This window comes from Haliotis rubra, unplaced genomic scaffold (assembly GCF_003918875.1).
Source record: "Haliotis rubra isolate DU_JTF1 unplaced genomic scaffold, ASM391887v1 Scf193, whole genome shotgun sequence".
NCBI lineage: Eukaryota > Metazoa > Mollusca > Gastropoda > Lepetellida > Haliotidae > Haliotis > Haliotis rubra.
The window spans coordinates 1,387,873-1,408,186 of NW_025765925.1; the positions used below are offsets into that span (position 1 = coordinate 1,387,873).

The 20,314-nt window shown below is 39.9% G+C and overlaps 1 protein-coding gene across 7 annotated transcripts in view; it reads left to right on the forward strand.

Moving 5' to 3' along the window:
• The window catches only part of LOC124274678, a 200,115-nt gene that overhangs the window by 84,806 nt on the left and 94,995 nt on the right, over positions 1–20,314 (forward strand). For all 7 annotated transcript variants that reach the window (XM_046710046.1, XM_046710041.1, XM_046710045.1 and 4 more), the window contains exon 3: positions 17,545–17,750. In XM_046710046.1, the coding sequence (XP_046566002.1) occupies positions 17,545–17,750 (206 nt within the window). The remainder of the gene's footprint in view (positions 1–17,544; positions 17,751–20,314) is intronic.

Here is a 20,314-nt window from a genome sequence, read left to right on the forward strand (position 1 = left end):
TATTCACACAATGTATACATATACTCCAGGGAATCCGACCTTTAATTTCCGTTTGTGTCCATGTGACCATTAGACAATACGTAAAGGGAAACCAATTGCTATGTCAGATTGATGGGGTTAGAACGATACAATCGGGGTTTCAGCCAATGTTAAAACAAGGTCCTAGAGAAATTGGGGAAAATAATACGTTTGGTGTTCGAGGTTCCGTTCTGGAGTCTTGTGTAGCTCGTAGACGTATATTTGTAGACATGGGATTGTCTTGCTTAACTGGGTGGTATCTGGGGCTGGTGGTGTGGCTAAGGAAACACTTTACTTTATAAATCTGGATGAGATTCGAACTTTGTTTTGTATGTTTTATAGGGCTTCAGGAAAACGCTATGTTAGAGTGGATTTGAGTCCGAATTCCAGGGTAACATTGTATTTGTTTTGTAGGATAGATATAGAAACAAAATTTCTATGTCAAAGTAGATGTAATTCCAATTTCAAGGATAACCATGTATTTGTTTTGTAAGGATAGCTACAGAAAAACAATTTCTAAGAAGACTCGAGATACTATATTCTGTTCACTGTCGTTTCTGGGTCGAAGTCGGAAGCTGTAGTGCTTCGGTTGGCTGTAAGACCCAATGTCTATCATACAGATTCTTTCAAGTGCAAGGAGGGCATCGGAGCCCCATGTGCACTAAACGTTGATGGATATCTTATACGTTCTGCATTATAGTCTTCAGTGGGTTATCCAGGGTCAAACACTGAAAACGGGCACCGTCATATTGACGTCAATGAGCAGGTCAAAATCCTGAGTTATTCTCAAGCCCAAGGTCAAATAACGGTACCTTATGGTTATGATTTTCCTCTCCGCTGAGAGACACTCCACTGTGTACATCCATGGATTCTGATGTAATAGACATTATTATAATTGATGTTGCTGACACCTGCAGGGTGTTGAAATGAATCTGTATGCTTGACGCCACACTTGCAGCAATCCTCACTGATCAACTGGCGCCTGGTGTTACACACGAGCTAGGAGGCTACCACGAGAATGCTAAACACTCATATCTCAACTGTCAAGACTCACGGGTGTCCGGGACAACACGCTTCAGTATTGTAGATTTTTGAAAGAATAGCTTGTACTTGTTTAGCCAGTCCTCGAACATTTTCAAATATTGACGTTGGTATTTTTACATGCGATAAGTCAGAGGTGTATGATCGTACGTTTGAAGGTCAGGTTCGTCCTGAATGTGATTCAGAGTTTGTGAGCACTAACTTGGCCAATGCCGATGGTGTTAACTTAAGTGGTACAGCGGTAGGCCCGGCATCTGCATCACTTCTGGCTTCCCTCCCACATTTAATTAAGTATAAACATTTAAAATCGGGAGTTTGGTTCGCACCCCTGTACTCGTCATACCTATAAACCTTAAGGGAAGGTATTTGTTGTTTCCTTGCCTAATGGAACACACTCATTGTCACGAAACCTTTACCTGTGTGACCGCCACTTCCTTGTAGCTTTGTTTCTCTGTCGGTTAGAGAAAAATTGTGATTCAGTATGACTCTCTTATATCATGGATGGGATGCTGACTGTAATAACAAATGATGCAGCTATAGAATATAACCATTCGTTGAACATTGGTGACATTATGGTGGTGTCATAACATAGCTCATTCACTTAATTGCTGGTATCAATGACTATCAAGGGTTGTTCAGTTCGGCCAGCATATATCACTATTGGCTGTCACGTCCAACCTAGGTCTTTGGACACCCGGTTACATCCCTGCACTGACTCATTTTGGGCTTACAATCACTATACACAAATATGGTCATTTGTTTTCTATCTCTATAACTAAGCATGTAACATCAAATTATCCAGGAACAAATGAAGCAACAGACCCAAAGTTAGCATTAACATTAATAGACCCAAACTTAACATTAATAGATCCAAAGTTAACATTAAAAGACCCAAAGTTAAAATAAACATTAATAGACCCAAAGTTAACATTAACAGACCCAAAGTTAAAATAAACATTAATAGACCCAAAGTTAACATTAATAGACCCAAGGTTTACATTAATAGACCCAAAGTTAACATTAATAGACCCAACGTTAACATTAACAGACCCAAAGTTAAAATAAACATTAACATTAATAGACCCAAAGTTAACATTAATAGACCCAAAGTTTACATTAATAGACCCAAAGTTAACATTAATAGATCCAAAGTTAACATTAAAAGACGCAAAGTTGACATGAACATTAATAGACCCAAAGTTAAAATAAACATTAATAGACCCAAAGTTAACATTAATAGACCCAAAGTTTACATTAATAGACCCAAAGTTAACATTAATAGATCCAAAGTTAACATTAAAAGACGCAAAGTTAACATGAACATTAATAGACCCAAAGTTAACATTAACAGACCCAAAGTTAACATTAACAGATCCAAAGTTAAAATTAACATAAATAGACCCAAAGTTAACATAAATAGACCCAAAGTTAACATGAACATTAATAGACCAAAGTTAACATTAACAGACCCAAAGTTAACATTAACATTAATAGACCCAAAGTTAACATTAACATTAATAGACCCAAAGTTAACATTGACATTAATAAACCCAAAGTTAACATTAATAGACCCAAAGTTAAAATTAATAGACCCAAGGTTAACCTTAATAGACCCAAAGTTAACATAAATAGACCAAAAGTTAGCTGAACATTAATGTACCAAAGTTAACATTAACAGACCCAAAGTTAACATTAACAGACCCAAAGTTAACATTAACATTAATAAACCCAAAGTTGACATTGACATCAATAGACCCAAAGTTAACATTAACATCGAAAGACCCAAAGTTAACATTGACATCAATAGACCCAAAGTTAACATTGACATTAATAGACCCAAAGTTAATTTGGATTAAATGATTCTTTTGATACTCCATAATTGGTTAAATCAGTGAGTATTGCTGCAAGTGTGGCGTCGATCATGACCATCAGAATTGTTTAAAGTCACAGTGACCGCATTTACCACGTCAAGAGACTTATCTCCACCACAGAGTTACACAAAGGTGAGACTGGGGTCACGGAGCCATGTTAATCTCACCCACAGGCTAGTTCACCCTCTTATTATCCGTTACCACCCATATACTCTTATCGACTTCATCTTGCATGTACAACGTGTTTTCCCAGCTGAGGGACTTGTGGTCTGTAAGTGGTGTTTAGTTGTACAACCTCATTATGAGAACATGGCGGGTAATACTATAACACCCACACGTATAGTGGCGATACAACACGGAACAATACCCCAGCATTTACTGGTGTTATCACGTCAGTAATCTGTGTAAATATATATCGTCATTGTTTGATTCTGAGGTAACAGTATGAATCCCTGACTTGAAGGCGTGGAAACGGTTGTAGTACTGCGTTGGGGTGTCAGAGTGAATAGGGTTTTGTGGCATTGAAGGTTCAAGGTCCACGGCAATGTTATGACGCTTACGCCAAGCATTATCTGAAGTTCATGGCCATTACGATTCTTCACTGGACACGAGGACAACAGGACGGTATAAAATGTGAGCTTTTAAGTAGTGAATCTGATTATGAGCCGAAACTCGAAACTTGAAGATTATTATTGAAGACAAATATCGGTGAGAGACGAGATTGTTATGTTGCTCTGTGTTAGTTTACTTAGTACGTGGGACCCGTGAAGATCCGGGCTAGAATAGGTCTTCAGCAACCCATGCTTGCCACTAAAAGGCGACTATGCTTGTCGTAAGAGGTGACTAACGGGATCGGGTGGTCACGCTCGCTGACTTGGTTGACACATGTCATCGGTTCCCAATTGCATAGATCGATGCTCATGCTGTTGATCACTGGATTGTCTGGTCCAGACTCGATTATTTACAGACCGCTGCCATATAGCTGGAATATTGCTGAGTGTGGCGTAAAACTAAACTCACTCACTCACTTAGTACGTGCGTTTGTGAGTGTGATGTAAACTCGTAGGTTAGGAACATTTCGCATCGAAGTTGTTGAAGTTATGACTTTCCAATATTGGAGTGTTTGTGATATCGGTTAAACGCCACTTTGAAAGTTATTTTGGTATGTCAGCTTGAAGTGATGGCCCCGCTTACACAAAACGATCTTAGTTATAAGAACTGTAATGCAGAGTTGCGAGAATCTCTTGAGCTACGGTCTCTTTGTGGAAACTGGCCAAGGTCCTGGTGAACCAAGAACAGCACCTGATCAGTGACCAGTTGTGGGTTTGATCAAGGAATCATTATATGTAATGCCAATTCAGCTGTTCGTTTGGAACCCGTGAAGACTCGGGTTGGAAATGGTCTTCAGTAACCCATGCTTGTCGTAAGAGGCGACTAACGGGATCGGGAGGTCAGGCTCGCTGACTTGGTTGGCACATGTCATCGGTTCCCAATTGCACAGATCGATGTTCAAGCTGTTGATCACTGAATTGTCTGGCCCAGGCTCGATTATATACAGACCGCCGCCATACAGCTGGAATATTAATGTTACTGAGCGTTAAGGAATAAAGCAAACAACCAACCAACTGTTTATATATCGGTTCGTATATCGCCTGGTTGGGATAAGGAACATGTTAAGCGATATCAGCTTCACTACACAATATACATAGAGTTGAATGAAAATGTTGGCATTAAACAGAATCAGATGACATTAATTTGTCGTTCACTTGGACAACACGGGCAGCCAGAGTCTAATCAGGTGTCTCGTTATGAGATACTTTAGTGAGGTGTCATCTAGTGAAATGTCATTAGTGTTAGGTAGCTGACAGAGTCAGCAAAATGTCGGAGGAAAGGCCTGGATATGGGTTTGTCTAGTCTCAGGGTGATCACTGACAGCGAGAGTCACCTTGTCAGGGGACTATCATCCTGGCAAATATCCATCAATCTTGAATTTACGTATTGTCTATCTAGCTATCTTGAATCATTGTGTATTGAAAACCAATCCGGCTATCCACCTCGTATCTAGCTAGTCTTCACACATCTTTACTGGACAGGTACTCGTCATCATTCTACCTACCCTTCATCCACAGTGGGATCGTCACCTCCCACGTACCATTCACCCACAGTGGGGTCGTCACCCACCTAACCTAACTAACCATCACCCAGGTGGGTGGTCGTCTTCCTCCCACCTACCCATCGACCCGTGAAGATCCGGGTTAGAATTGGTCTTCAGTAACCCATGCTTGTCGTAAGAAGCGACTAACGGGATCTGGTGGTCAGGCTCGCTGACTTGGTTGACACATGTCATCGTATCCCAGTTGCATAGATGGATGCTCATGCTGTTGATCACTGGATTGTCTTGTCCAGACTCGATTATTTACAAACCACCGCCATGAAGTTGAAATATTTCTGAGTGCGGCGTTAAACAACAACCAACCTACCTACCCATCAACCACAGAGAAGATTGTCACCCTCCCACCTACCCATCACCCATCCATGTTACCTGAGATATGGTGTCCCCTTTTCAGACAGTCGCTAGATCAACAAGTTCACTCCCTCCCCCTCCTCCCAGCAGCCAACTGGAAGTCTCCTGTTTATGTCATGGTATACTTTATTCAGTTCTGACAGTTACTATATGACTTTGATAGCAGGGTAGATTATCGCGTGTAGTCTGTACTTAGCGCTGAGTGCAACAACCTGAACTGTTAGTGCAACTGTACTAGTTCACACCTCTTGTTATCCGTTGTGCATTATTGCTTATGTATTATTATTTACCTAATAGTGCACACGAGCGAATTACCTTGACAAGCGTCACCTGTTAAATCTTAACTTGATGTAATACTTGATATTTTATGAGCGCTTGATTTGGTTTTAGACAACTTTTTGCAATCAGTAATCGTGTGTCTTTGACATGCTCCTATATATATAATGTATGTACTGTGTGTGCATACGTGCGTGCCTGTGTGTGTGCGTACGTGCGTGTGATCCATGTTCACGTTTCTATTCTTAAATGTGTTTTAAAGACACGATGCATGGTGTTCAGTGTATGCTACCTTAATACACAATGTTCCAGATACGTCTTTCCCTCCATCAACTGATGAAATTGCCTTGACATATTGTGTACACAGAACAAATTGAAACATCAATACACCATAATCTACAACAACAGTTTAACATTATACACCGGCGGGTCGATATTGTGGAGCGAGTCGTAAGTAAGCAATCGTTGAGTCGTACGTAAAATCTTCATTAGGCTCCTCGAATTCGTTGATAGCTTTGAGCGTGATCCAGTTCAGCGCTAGTTCGTGTGACATCGTGGACGTTCTAACTGATTAAACGTTTTGGTCGTAGATGGAATTACAAGGTAATCATCGTAGATTTATATTTGACCTCGTTCTCTCGTGACGTTGATTATAGTAATGCGATTCTTTATGTGGGTGCTGGCGGCGATTAAAGCCAGTTGTTAAAGTGTTCAGTCATCATTACGAAAGGCCGGTTTATGATAATAATTTGAAACGCGACCTCAGACCATATTCACTAACTCACTCACTGCTAAAAGCAGCGTCAAGCAACATTGTATCTGGTCTATCGATGTTCATATTGTCAGTTACTGGTTTGTCTTCCTCAAAAGGGATGGGCTATTGTTTGTGTAGTGGTTTACGCCAAAGGTTCAACAAAGGTTTAATTGGTTGTTCACACATATACAATAAATACTGGTCTAATAATGTATATCGTTTTCTCTCTTGCGATAATTGTGCTTCATTGACCCTCTGTCCTATTACTGCACAGCATTTCTCTCTGATCCAATTAGTATCATCATTGTCTCTCTCCGCCATAGCTGGATAAGATTGTGTCTCTGTTCCGTGACAGTGAAACAAACAGCGCCATAACAGTAAAACGGATCTTATATTTCTGGCCATGTAACATCTGTCGTTCCTTTCCATACCTGTGGAACATTGTGACTCCGATCTATAGCTGTACAACATTGTGACTCCGATCTATAGCTGTACAACATTGTGATTCATTGTGACTCTGATCCATAGCTGTACAACATTGTGTCTCATTGTGACTCTGATCCATAGCTGTACAACATTGTGACCCAGATTGCTGTACAACTCTGGGATCTGTACAACATTGTGTCTCATTGTGACTCTGATCCATAGCTGTACAACATTGTGTCTCATTGTGACTCTGATCCATAGCTGTACAACATTGTGTCTCATTGTGACTCTGATCCATAGCTGTACAACATTGTGTCTCATTGTGACTGACCCATATAGAAACATTGTGTCTCTGATCCGTAGCTGTTGTGACTCTGATCCATAGCTGTACAACATTGTGTCTCATTGTACAACATTTTGTCTCATTGTGACTCTGATCCATAGCTGTACAACATTGTGTCTCATTGTGACTCTGATCCATAGCTGTACAACATTGTGTCTCCTTGTGACTCTGATCCATAGCTGTACAACATTGTGTCTCCTTGTGACTCTGATCCATAGCTGTACAACATTGTGTCTCCTTGTGACTCTGATCCATAGCTGTACAACATTGCGTCTCCTTGTGACTCTGATCCATAGCTGTACAACATTGTGTCTCCTTGTGACTCTGATCCATAGCTGTACAACATTGTGTCTCATTGTGACTCTGATCCATAGCTGTACAACATTGTGATACATTGTGACTCTGATCTATAATGTAGAACATTGTGACTGATCCATAGCTGTACAACATTGTGACTCTGATCCATAGCTGTAGAACATTGTGATTCATTGTGACTCTGATGCGTAGTTGTATGAAATAGTCTTTTAGTGGCATAACTGTGTACAATATTGTATATCTGATTCAATATTGTATATCATCGTATCATTTCTGGACACGTGCATAACACTTTCTCATGTAACGTAATTGCAAAATATCTGTTTCACTGTTCCATTGGCTGTTGAACATTGTCTGGCTGTTCCATAACTGTAAAACATAGTCACCACAAAAATATAACTACATACTCACGCGGGGACCCAGGGACAGAAACAGTACACGTTTGTCTCATTAGCCTGACAATGATCATCAGATTGTAGAAATGTGCAATCTGACAATGATCATCAGATTGTAGAAATGTGCAACCTGACAATGATCATCAGATTGTAGAAATGTGCAATCTGACAATAATCAGATTGTAGAAATGTGCAACCTGACAATGATAATCAGATAGTAGAAATGTGCAACCTGAAATGATCATCAGATTGTAGAAATGTGCAACCTGACAATAATCAGATTGTAGAAATGTGCAATCTGACAATCATCAGATTGTAGAGATGTGCAACCTGACAATGATCATCAGATTGTAGAGATGTGCAACCTGACAATGATCATCAGATTGTAGAAATGTGCAACCTGACAATGATAATCAGATTGTAGAGATGTGCACCCTGACAATGATAATCAGATTGTAGAACTGTGTTTCAGCGTATCCCAACGGCAAAATATTTGCTCATGCTGTCGATTACTAGATATCCTGAACCAAATTTAATATTGGACATGCCGCTTTGATGACACTATCTTTTGCGCTTTGCCCTGCTAAACAAATTTAACATATAATGTGCTTTTATTATTAGCAATATTCCAGCAATATTAAGGCGGCGAATACCAGAAAAGACTTCATACATCATAGGTACGGGGAATCAAAATCATCAAACATAGGCCTTAGTCGTGACGAGCGAACGTTATAACCACTAGACTACCCTTCCGCCCCAAAAATACACAAGAAGATGTATAACATATTTTGTCCGGTCCATATCGTATGGACCACTATAGTTACAGCCTTATCCTTGCGGGATTTCTGGTATTTACTAGCGATGCATCATTTTACTATCTGCTCTTAAAGAGAAATATCTGTTAGACATATTAATGCATTGCTGTTCTCTAATACAAGTAAAGAATAAATTCTTTGTTATGAAACGAGATTCCTCTGAGAGTCGAAACCATCGATTTCACTCTTCACCCTGACACGAACATAATCCAATAACACTGATCCTTCTTGCATCTGTCCACTCCAATCAAATATCACCTAATATTCATCTCAATGGTTTGTGCTATCGCATCAGTTAGGATGTCGTTTCACGCTTGCAGTCATGGTTTTTGTACTGCAACCATACAGACGAACTGGATTAAATAGCTCACGAGAAGTGTTTTGTGGGCGGTGTGATTGGATTGCTAGGAAGGTCATGGACGTCTGTGATTGAAAGCCACTAGATATTATGTGAAAGCTGAAAACTGCATCGCTGTTTGACCTTTACTGGACAAGTGCTTGGTGGTATAGTGACACATAAAATCAAATCCGCTTTCTGTTACTCACGTTACCATCACAGACAGCTGGTTCCTGTTCTCTGTCACAGACGTAATTAATCCGTTATTCGTAACATAAATCTTTAAACATGACGCTGTCCCATACCATGAGATCTTCCATTCAAATTCCAGTATGTCATCCGATATTCTCGCCGCAGATCTCTGCAAGATTGGTTATTCGACGTAAATCACTATTTACCATTCTCTAGTGCCTCCATAACTGACTCTGATATATCCAGGGTTATATATTCAGGTATTTGCCGTTTCTACACAGTTCACTACGGTTATGACTCATTGATGTCAGCTCGTCATAACCGTAGTTCGATATACGCATTTCGACTAAATTATAAGCAGGTGGACGGACCAAACCTCAGATTTACTTGCTCTGCTACCCTTAGATTTACTTGCTCTGCTAACATCAGATTTACTTGCTCTGCTAACCTTAGATTTACTTGCTCTGCTAACCTTAGATTTACATTCTCTGCTAACCTTAGGTTTACATTCTCTGCTAACCTTAGATTTACTTTCTCTGATAACCTTAAATTTACTTTCTCTGCTAGCCTTAGATGTACTGCTAACCTTAGATTTACTGCTAACTTTAAATTACCTTTCTCTGCTAACCCTAGATTTACTTTCTCTGCTAACCTTAGGTTTACGTTCTCAGCTAACCTTAGGTTTACGTTCTCAGCTAACCTTAGGTTTACGTTATCAGCTAACCTTAGATTTACATTCTCTGCTAACCTTTGATTTACTAGTGGGATCGAGTAGCGCCAGTGCTCTAGGGTAGGCAAACCAGTCTAGTTCGGAATTTGAACTCTACTTATTAACATGATCCTGAAGAAAGTTTATTTGCTGTATGTTCTTTTAATGGATGTTGATTAATCCCTCCGAAACGGGATATTCTCTAATATTATCAAGAGCTGAAGGGGAAGAAAAGATATAGTAAACCTACGTTTACAACAAACACGCTTATAACGGATGGACGTTGGTAACGAAGTGATGTTATCCCTCTTCTTGCTGCATATTGTAGTCACACTGCATATAACGAACTACGGTTATGACGAGCTTACATTAATGGTCTGTTTAGTTTGGTTTAAATATAGTTTACTGTAATTAGGTGGTACTATTGTTGTGACGTTCAAAAATGAGGTACTGTGACTTACATAAATCGCAGAACAAGACAGTGTGTCATGTATAACCTTCATTCAAATATATTCTTTGATGACCTGTGAGGTAGCCTACTGGATAAAGCGGTCGTTCGTAATGCCAAAGATACGGGTTCGATTTCCTCATTGGTACAGTGTATGAACACAATTCTTCATATCCCTTAATATGGCTTGTACAATGCAAAAGCGAGTAACCCACAGCTTCCCGAGTCATACAGTAAATTCTGGAGGCCATGTGGTATGTGTTTTTATAAATCTTATAAAAAGTGTTTCTGTACATTTTGGCACATTTCGTAAGCATGAGTTTTTGATGAACCCAAACCGTCATTTTCAAGACAGTTGCTTTGATAAAACAATAGCGCAAGGCCACGCTATGACATATTCACTAGTACAAGTGTTTTATCACCGACTGTACCGCACAAACTGGCACTGAGCCCCTAGCGTCTATGCCATCAACGTTCATCCAGTCACATAAACCATCTCCTTTTTTACCACACATTGTTCTTCGTTTGACATATCAATTCTTAAAAACATTGATGTACCCTGTACAAATTTGTTCCGTCCTGATTGCTTGAGCTCTACAGAAACTCTGAACTCCATCATCGCTACTGTTTTTTACTTCGCTGAAAGCCATAAATCTTAACGGACAGACAGCATGCTTACAACCAGTGCATCGAGTTGCGCGTTACAGATCCGCTCCGACCATATGCCACTCCGCAATTTGCAGTCTACCTCCCCGCACGTTTGTGTTTTCTGGCATTTGTAAGTAAATTGGACTTGACCAGAAGCAGCTAAACGCATGGGCCTCCCCCATTGAAACTGTAAACACCATCTTGCCGTGAGCAACAGTAAAACCTGGATCGTGGAATTACCTCCACTATCTGCATCTTGTTATCATAACAAGTAATTATGGCGCCTCGACATCAACCCTATCCCTACATTTTGAATCCAGTTTTCGTATATGTTGTTCCGAACCTACTCATTGAGAGTCTCCTTAAACGTAAAAGGTCGATATATACTTACTTGCATGAGTCTTTCTGCAAAGTCTTTGCATGGTTAAATCATTGATTACCGTATGCTTTGAATCATTTTTCGTTTTTGCAGAGTTTGTTCCACAAAAACATTAATCTAAGATTGAAAACGGAAAATGATTTGATTAAAGCTTGGCTGGCATGTGATCTGTAAGGACAGATCTGATCTTATCTGTGCAGAATACATGCAACAATAATCCCGTCGCGAATCTGCCTGCAACAAAATGTCTGGAAATTCAAAAGCGGCTTATCAAAGCAGAGCATCATACTCACCGTCGATAGAATTTAGCACTTACTTCCATTTCATTTGATCTGAACACATGGGGGTACTTTGATCTTCTATTAGCGATGTGACAGAGGACAAGAAAGCATGTTGTCTCCACAGGCCCAGTATCTGTGGTACGACACAGTAAAGCTTATGATAGTCATATCACATAACGTCGATACGATGACTCTTACAAACACAGGGGAGATTCATATTGTAGCATTCTTGAAATGCGGATTTTTGTATTCCAAATGAAAACGAAATTATTTTCTATTCTTTTTCTTGTAACGATTTTACGCATGGAATGTAGCTGACGTCATTTATTCTTTCAGCGTGATTTTTTATTGCCAAGAAGATCAAGATGAAGTTTTCTATTCTAACTTTGATGTTTCGCTTTGGTTTCCGGTAATTAGCGTGTAGAAGATGGTGAAATAAGCTACAGAAATGACGTTCAATACTTGACAGCGTAATACAAGTGTATTGAGTTCAGTTATCACGTTCATTCTGTGGTGAAATGAAGAACTCTCATGTGGAGCAGAACTTCTTTGTGTCGAACTCATTAGCAATAAAACATATAGTTCTTTCGTAAAGTAGAACAGTCACATGCTCAGAAAATTAGTTACGTCGAAGTATAACCAACCTGATTTTTATGCTGTGATGAATGTCGAATTCTTAGATGCAATGAAACGTCTTTAAGTCGATGTCATTACGTCTGTCATAACGTTCAGACCATGGTAAAATGTATAACTCACGGATACAACGATACTTCTTGAAGTCGCGGCCATGAGGTACATTTAACATACCGTTCATCCCATGGTGAAACTCCCGCAGTCTTTCGAAGCCGAGGTGTTTCGAACGCCGGTGTCGCATTATAGGTTGTTCGAGATAAGCGAGGAACATATATTAGGTCTTCGTGATAATGCGCAACCTCCCGACATCAAGAAGTTACGAAGTCGATAACGATGAATTCGAGTAAACCGTGGTTATGTCGCATATCTAGTACATAGCATTGTGTGTCCTGCGTAACTATACGACCTCTCGGAGAGTGAAGTCCACTGTACGATTCACGCGATATAATGGTCATGTGTTCATGAACTAGTACCAAATAGTTATGATACCAGATGTTCGAATCCTGCCACAATGGCACCCGTCACAAACACATGCAAAGGCACGTCAACAGTTCACCCGAACCACTAGAACCAAACACAGGAATATGAGGTACAAGTCAAAATACACAATTACATCGTATATCATTTTTGTCACTGGTGCGTCAAATTTTGAAATGTCCTCCACATGCCCTTCTCACGACAATTACGGTTAAGTAAGAACATGTTTGTAAAATATATATTGTACCGAGTAAAAATGGCTCGTGTTTTCATTCTTGTCTCGCGCATCTGTCAGTACAGTAATGATTACACATCCTTTAACACACCTGGGGATCCTAAGTCATTTACGTGAACAGCAACATTCATGAGAATATAGGGTCTCCTGGTTAGACTTCAGTCAGTTCCTAATAACACGGAGATAAAGCAGGCCTCTACTTCTTTTAGTATGTTATGTACAGAAATATCAAGACACAGCCTTGAAATTCTTTATACAACACGTAAACCAATAGCATCTTGTGACTGCGATAGCAAATATTTCTAAAAACATTATATGAGCATCAAGTGGATGCGAAAGCATATATATATTTCGAAAAGTGTATAAATGTATGTTCAGTCTGTCGTTATTGTTTCGTTTTAGTTTTTCTTTCAAGGATAACTCCTTGGGGGCCTGACATGTTTGATAGTTTATTGGAGATTTCATTAGCGATACTATGTTCAAATATCCTTAGGGATCACTTTTTTAAACAAAGAGCCATATTTGTATCAAGGAGAATATTGTATTTCTTTGAGAAGATCCGTGAAGATCCGGGTTAGAATTGGTCTTCAGTAACCCATGCTTGTCGTAAGAGGCGACTAACAGGATCGGTGGTCAGACTTGCTGACTTGGTTGAGACATGTCATCGTTCCCAATTGCGTAGATCGATGTTCATGCTGTTGATCACTGGATTGTCTGGTCCAGACAGATAGAGTTGTATATGTGCGATGTTAAACAACAAACAAACAAAGCTTTCAGAGAACTAGAAATAGGAATGTAATTTATGAATCAATTGTTTCATTTCCAGGCTGGTTTAGCACCACAACTCAGATAACAGTATCACAATAAACACCAATTGCAACAAATACCAGGTTAAGCTGTCAATCTCGATATCCGCAAATCAGTGTCAAGATCTTGACTGATGAGTAGATTCCTGGCTGAAGACCACCAGCAACTGGCAATAAGCTAAACTCAATCACAGACCGCTGTCTTAGCCTTCAGAACCACCGACAGCGGCTTGTCCAGAGAGTGTCCTATGATTTGATTTCCTCTCTGTAATTACATTATGTCCTAATGCCATGTTCCTAGCTCGGTCTGACCTCCCACTAATTGGTGCAGTGGAACTGCAGGAATTGAGGCCGTCTTTGATGCTTTCGGGGTTTATGTGAAGCTCTGGCCTTGGTGTGTGAGACATTCCGTGAATAACTGCTTCTGTCTCATACGAATCATTTGATCCTGGGTCGGCTGTGTGTGGTACTTCTCTTATCGCCCTGGTGCCATTTACACACCTTCGATTATGATTCGAACAGACACGGGTGGTCACGTCGTCCAATGGGAAGTAGTTCACGTTGCAGAGTTGCGTCCCATGGGCGTGCCAGAAACCGATGTTCGTGGCTTTACTTCAGGTTTTACGCTTCAAGCTGGCACGCCGTGATGTAACTTGAATGTTTTTCAATGCGACTTTAAAACTCACTTTTTCACTCAATGTTCACTGTTGCAATCAACCATAAACCAGTTGAGGTCACCTCACTCATACAAGGGTCAGTTGTATATTTCAGTCTATCACTCACCAACAACGCTGAGGACACACCCATTCACCGGACTCATTCACTCACCTGACAGACTCACCCACCCACCCATCCATCCACTCACTCACTCACACAAATGCCATATGTGTCTTGTAAACAACTGTCGATCAAGAACAGCGCTACCAGTAAGAGGACACCTTGCTCTCTCACGAAAGGGTCAACATTGTATTTCAAACATTCCTCACTCACAAACGATGCCTCAAGTAGAGGACCCTTGACTCACTCACTCATATGCACATGCTCTCCGGCTCATTAACTCACGCACTCGCTCGCTCACTCACTCACTCACTCACTTACTTTGTCGGTTATATCAATTTGATATAACACAAACTATAGCATTATTACATTATTTTGCGTTTCATTAAGGAAACTATTTCAAGACTGGAATTAACATGATAATGCCAAAACACCCGAGTATTGTTAAAGTAACTCACTTAATACCATTATCGCTTTCTCCTTACTACGCTTCCATGTAGAGTTACAGGAGGATTCAATTCGTGGTACCGCCATGCAGCCTTTATTACTTTCGAACTTAACTTAAAGTGACGCCAAACAATGGACCTCAGAACGCAATATGTTAGTCTGACATTTATATCCAACAAAAGCAGTAAGCTCTAACCCAACACTAAAAGGTTAAAGCTGCATGTTCATATAAGAAGTATTTCAAACATAAATATATATTTTTCTCCAACGTGGAGGATCACATGGTAAACAAGCATCCAAACAGACAGTAAATTCGTGAATATATCGTCATCTGGTCCAAACATATCCTTGATTGCATCTTTTGAACTATTTTGTATCGATTCTAAATTTCAGTCAACTTCAGATGGAGATAAGATCTAGTTACAGTGACAGGCGGACGTCATTCTCTCGATATATTTCTGTTTTTTGGACGATGTAAATCACGCTAAATAACAATCACTGGAAACTGAAACGTGCAGTATGTAAGATGGAAAGGAAAATGAATTGGTGCGTGAGTTGTATAGACAGTTGACAATATTAGTGCAAAAATACGATTCCTTTTAAATGGGATTTTGATGTGTGCAACAGCTTGCGTTACTTTGGTGGCATCTATTACACAAATAGACAGGGGAGACGTATTCACGTTACATATACAAAGATTTATTGGTTTTACAGCCCTCAAAGTACACAGTTTGACTCAATAGCGGTGTTAGTATCAATAATCATAAACATATGGACATCGTCAGTTATTGATCGTCTATCTGAGTAATGTCCCAGCTATGTCATGGCGGTCTGTAAATAACAGAGCTTGGGCCAGTGATTGACACTATGAGCATCGTTTTCAGCAATTTAATTTTAATTTAAAAAACAAAACAAGCTATGAATCTCACCACCGAACCTTACCACCGCATCCATCTACACACTTTCTGTGGCTAGCATGAGTTGCTGGGGCCGTTAGTCTTACCCGCAGTCCCTATGGATGAATGAATGAATGAATTTATGAATGAATTGATTGATGGGTGGACGGGTGGATGGATGAATGAATGAATGAACACCCCATCCGTCTACTCGCCTGTTGTGGCTTGCGTGAGTGCTAGGGTCTTTGTTCTTAGCCGCAATCCCAATGATTGATTGAATGAATGAATGAATGAATGAACGGATGGATGGATGGATGGACGGACGAACGAACGACCGAATGAATGAATGAATGAATGAATGAATGAATGAATACAGCCTAGAGGTCCATTCTCTACATCTACACATGTAGAATGAGTGAAGTCAACGATTGCTGCCTTTGCTGGAGCACTGTTTAAACAGCGTACACTCTCGCTCACTCACCCATACTAAGTGATTCAGTTGCGCGTCTACCGGACAATAGGCCCATAGTTTCCTCTGGTTTTGAAAGGTAATACGATATTCACCATGTCAGTTTCCACACATCCGTGTCACTTTGATCCCATCTTTAAACACCTCCATCAAAGATCGGTAGAGGTCGTCGTCTCGACAGCAAGCAACGTCGCGGTAAGAACGCGGACAACATCAGCCCGAGGCTCTATTGAACTAGTCTCAAAGGAGGAAATTTCGTTTTCGTGTGAATGAAGCTTTGAATTAAGCTCTAATACTTTACGTTAGATATTGGATAACGAGTAACGTTTCATAAAGCCACACACAGCCCGCCGTCACGAATCATATTCGTCAATGTTAAACAGCTCGGTTTCTATTCACAAAACCAATGTACACCAGCCTCTGTGTTTATCAAGAAACCCACTATATGTATCACCAGAATAGTTCCTGGTTATTCCTGATCTTTTACCCAATTATCTTTTATGGAAGGTGAGATGTATGAATGATTAAAATCTATACTTCAAGAGAACGATTTTTCCCCATGCGTAAAGGTTTCTAATGATTCGCAATTTGCCGTGGACACATTTTGCAGATTCGTTTCGTGTATAGGAATACATAATACAAAAGGCCCCCTTAGCACTGCGATAATTGTTACGACAATTGTAACGTCAATATATTAATATAGACCTAAGATAGTCGTACTACTAAGATCGCTATGTGAAATGGGATCCTTGTCCTACTCGCCGTATACCGCTTACACTGACTCCCTTAATTAAACAAGGACTTGTCCTAAGTGTCGATGTTGATATATTTATTTTCGTGTATTAACTGTGAAAGGTATGGTTGGAACAGCAATATGAAATAATTAACGTTAGTGTATAACCAGTCTCACTTCTCTGCCTTCACAGATTCCATTAGGCGTAAACTGCACAGTATCAGCGATTACTGTGTCATCTTGTAAAACTCTCTCTCTCACTCACTCACTCACTCACGGTCTAACCCTTGTTTCTCCAGACACACGGACCTCTCCAGACATACGAGCTTCACATCATATGATGAAGATGACGGAGATTCACGGTACAACGGCTCGGAATTAGCCGCAGTGACGGAAAGTTCCGATGATGACCGATTGGATATATTGCCTTCACCTTCAATCTCCCCACAGATGTGGCGCAGCGTCGAGGACTATGGAAACCAGTCCGACTCCGAATCTTCTTCAGGTACATTGCTTTAAAAATGACAGTCAGATCGGCATGTTCATATTTCTTCGAGCATTCATATATTTCAGACTGCTGGGGCAATACCCGGTAATGTATGCATCTTCATCTTTATCTTCATCTTCATCATATGGGCGGGGCCTATTTTCAAGACCATACTCACGCACTCATGCATAACGAAGGTTACTGTGACCGACATTTCTGCATCTTGACAAAACAATATCATTGACTGTGGCATGATGGTGTATTTTCATCAAGACAATCTTTTCTTTTTCTTCTCCTTCCAACCACATCCAGCTAAAACGTTTTGTTGCATTAAAGCAAACGCTTCATGAAGCGTATTCAGTTCTTGCAATTCATAAAGTTTTTTCTCCAAACGAAATGCTTTCCTACATTAAAGTCAACGTTTTTGCTACTACTTCTACAGACAACAACGAAAATACACTTAATGCACATTTTTTCCCAACATGATTTATTGGCCCAGTGAAACCCTCTACTGACGTGACGTCTTCCACAGCACGACATGCTGCCATTGCTTTCCAGGATAAACAGATCAAGTTTAAAAGATATACATTAATTTATGAATTGAGTATATTTAGGGGATAATTTAGCACAGGTAATTTCGACTCCATTTCACTATTCCAGGTGACATCAAAGCAGCGTTAATAGTTTTGGTTCTGATAAGAGTAGTCCTCTTCATTTCAGAAAGAATCTTCGAACCTTCTTGATTAAAATTACCCTGTTATAGCTACGCATCACGTTGATACCGACTGGTCGATATGTATCGAACGTAATTAGTGTAATAGATTTTACATTGTTAAACAGTAAGGAGTATTTAGTCATTGACATTGTCTTTTTATAGCTGTTAGTAGGGCTTGGTTAGACGGTAATTAAGCTTGTTTGCATTAGGTACTTCACTGTCCACGTACTTGAAATAGGTTAATCAGTTACTGATTCCCGGTCACTGTAGAAGTGAAATATAATGACGTCACTCAAGATGCTGACGTCATGCCCTGGAATGGTTTGTGTTTATTGGAAACTGTTTTGTATACAGTAGCTATGTATGATTATTAATACACATCATGTGTAAGGGGAACAGCGTGGTAGCCTATTGGTTAAAGGGTGGTTCATTACCACGAAGACACGGATTCGATTCCCTACATGGGTACATTGTGTGAAGCTCATTTCAGGTGTTCCACGCTATGATATTGCTTGAATATTGCTATAAATCGTGTAAAAACTACACACATCCTCTCACTCTCAAATAGTGGGCCCCCAGTAGGAAACTCCATTAAATTAATTACACATATACATTATGAAAATACAGACAATACGTGTGCCAAGAGAATTATAAGTAATCTCGATGTTGTTTATTCCATCGTTATGATCTTTTCCCATAGGATGGATATAATAACCATGAGACGATTACACAAATACAAATACGCCGCTGTTTTTGCCCGTGATTGTTACATAAAAACAAGTTAAAACTTATGTGCCGATTATATACGTGGTACCTATGACATAGCATATCACTGCAACGTTTTTATAAACATGTGAAGGGTGAGCTACAGAGCCTCAAGAGATAATTAGAGGAAGGTATCGAGTTATTATCACTCTACTCCCGTCGAAATTTAAAGCAAATATTATTTGTGCGATACAGTAGTCTCTTCCTATGGATATATTGTAACGTAGCTCATCGTATTTAAGCGCAGCCCAATACCGCTGGTGCATGTGCTTCACTCGATCAGTTAGAGGCCCTGTAAATACGAATGTCAGAAAGTCAATATAAAGGTTCTGCTTCTGAAGAAGTAACTATCAGCCTTAATGTTTGCTTTAACTGTCATTGAACAGCTTCCGTGCGTAAACTCATCAGAAGAAAATTGGGACCCTCTTATAGCAAGATAAGATTAACAGTAATAAGATGTTTAACGATCTTGTATAGTGTACTGTCAGTTACTGTTACGATTCGTTTATAGTCCCGTGAACATAACGGTAAGAATTGGTCTTCAGCAACCCATGCTTCTCGTGGGAGGCGATTACTGTGATCGGGTGGTCAGGCATGCTGACCTGGATGACAGGACATCGTATCCCATTTGCGTTGATCGATGCTCATGATGTCAATCACTGGATTGGAACAATCTCTAAATAGACATTACATGGTTGGTGCATAAGGGAGACACAGTAATGTTTTTCGTGATGGACACTATATAAGAAATACAGTATTGACTATATTATGTCTTACAGTTCAGCCGCTACCCTATATAACTCGAGTTAAACATTTTTTATGTTCCATTGGCTTCTCTTCAAGTCAACCTTCACAAAACATACACAGCATTTCAGTAACAAGGCACTACCTTTCGTTTATAGAAATCTCCTTCTCCTGATATCACTTCATAAAACTTGTATTAATATTCCAATAATAAAAACCCCACAAAACCATTTCCATAATCATATGGAATCTCTGCTAAAAGCACCTTTGTGTGAGTCCGACTTTACCGTTATGATTCCATATGGCAAACTCAAGTCAGTTGACACTGGAAAATTGCTGACTATGTCAGAATCGGAGA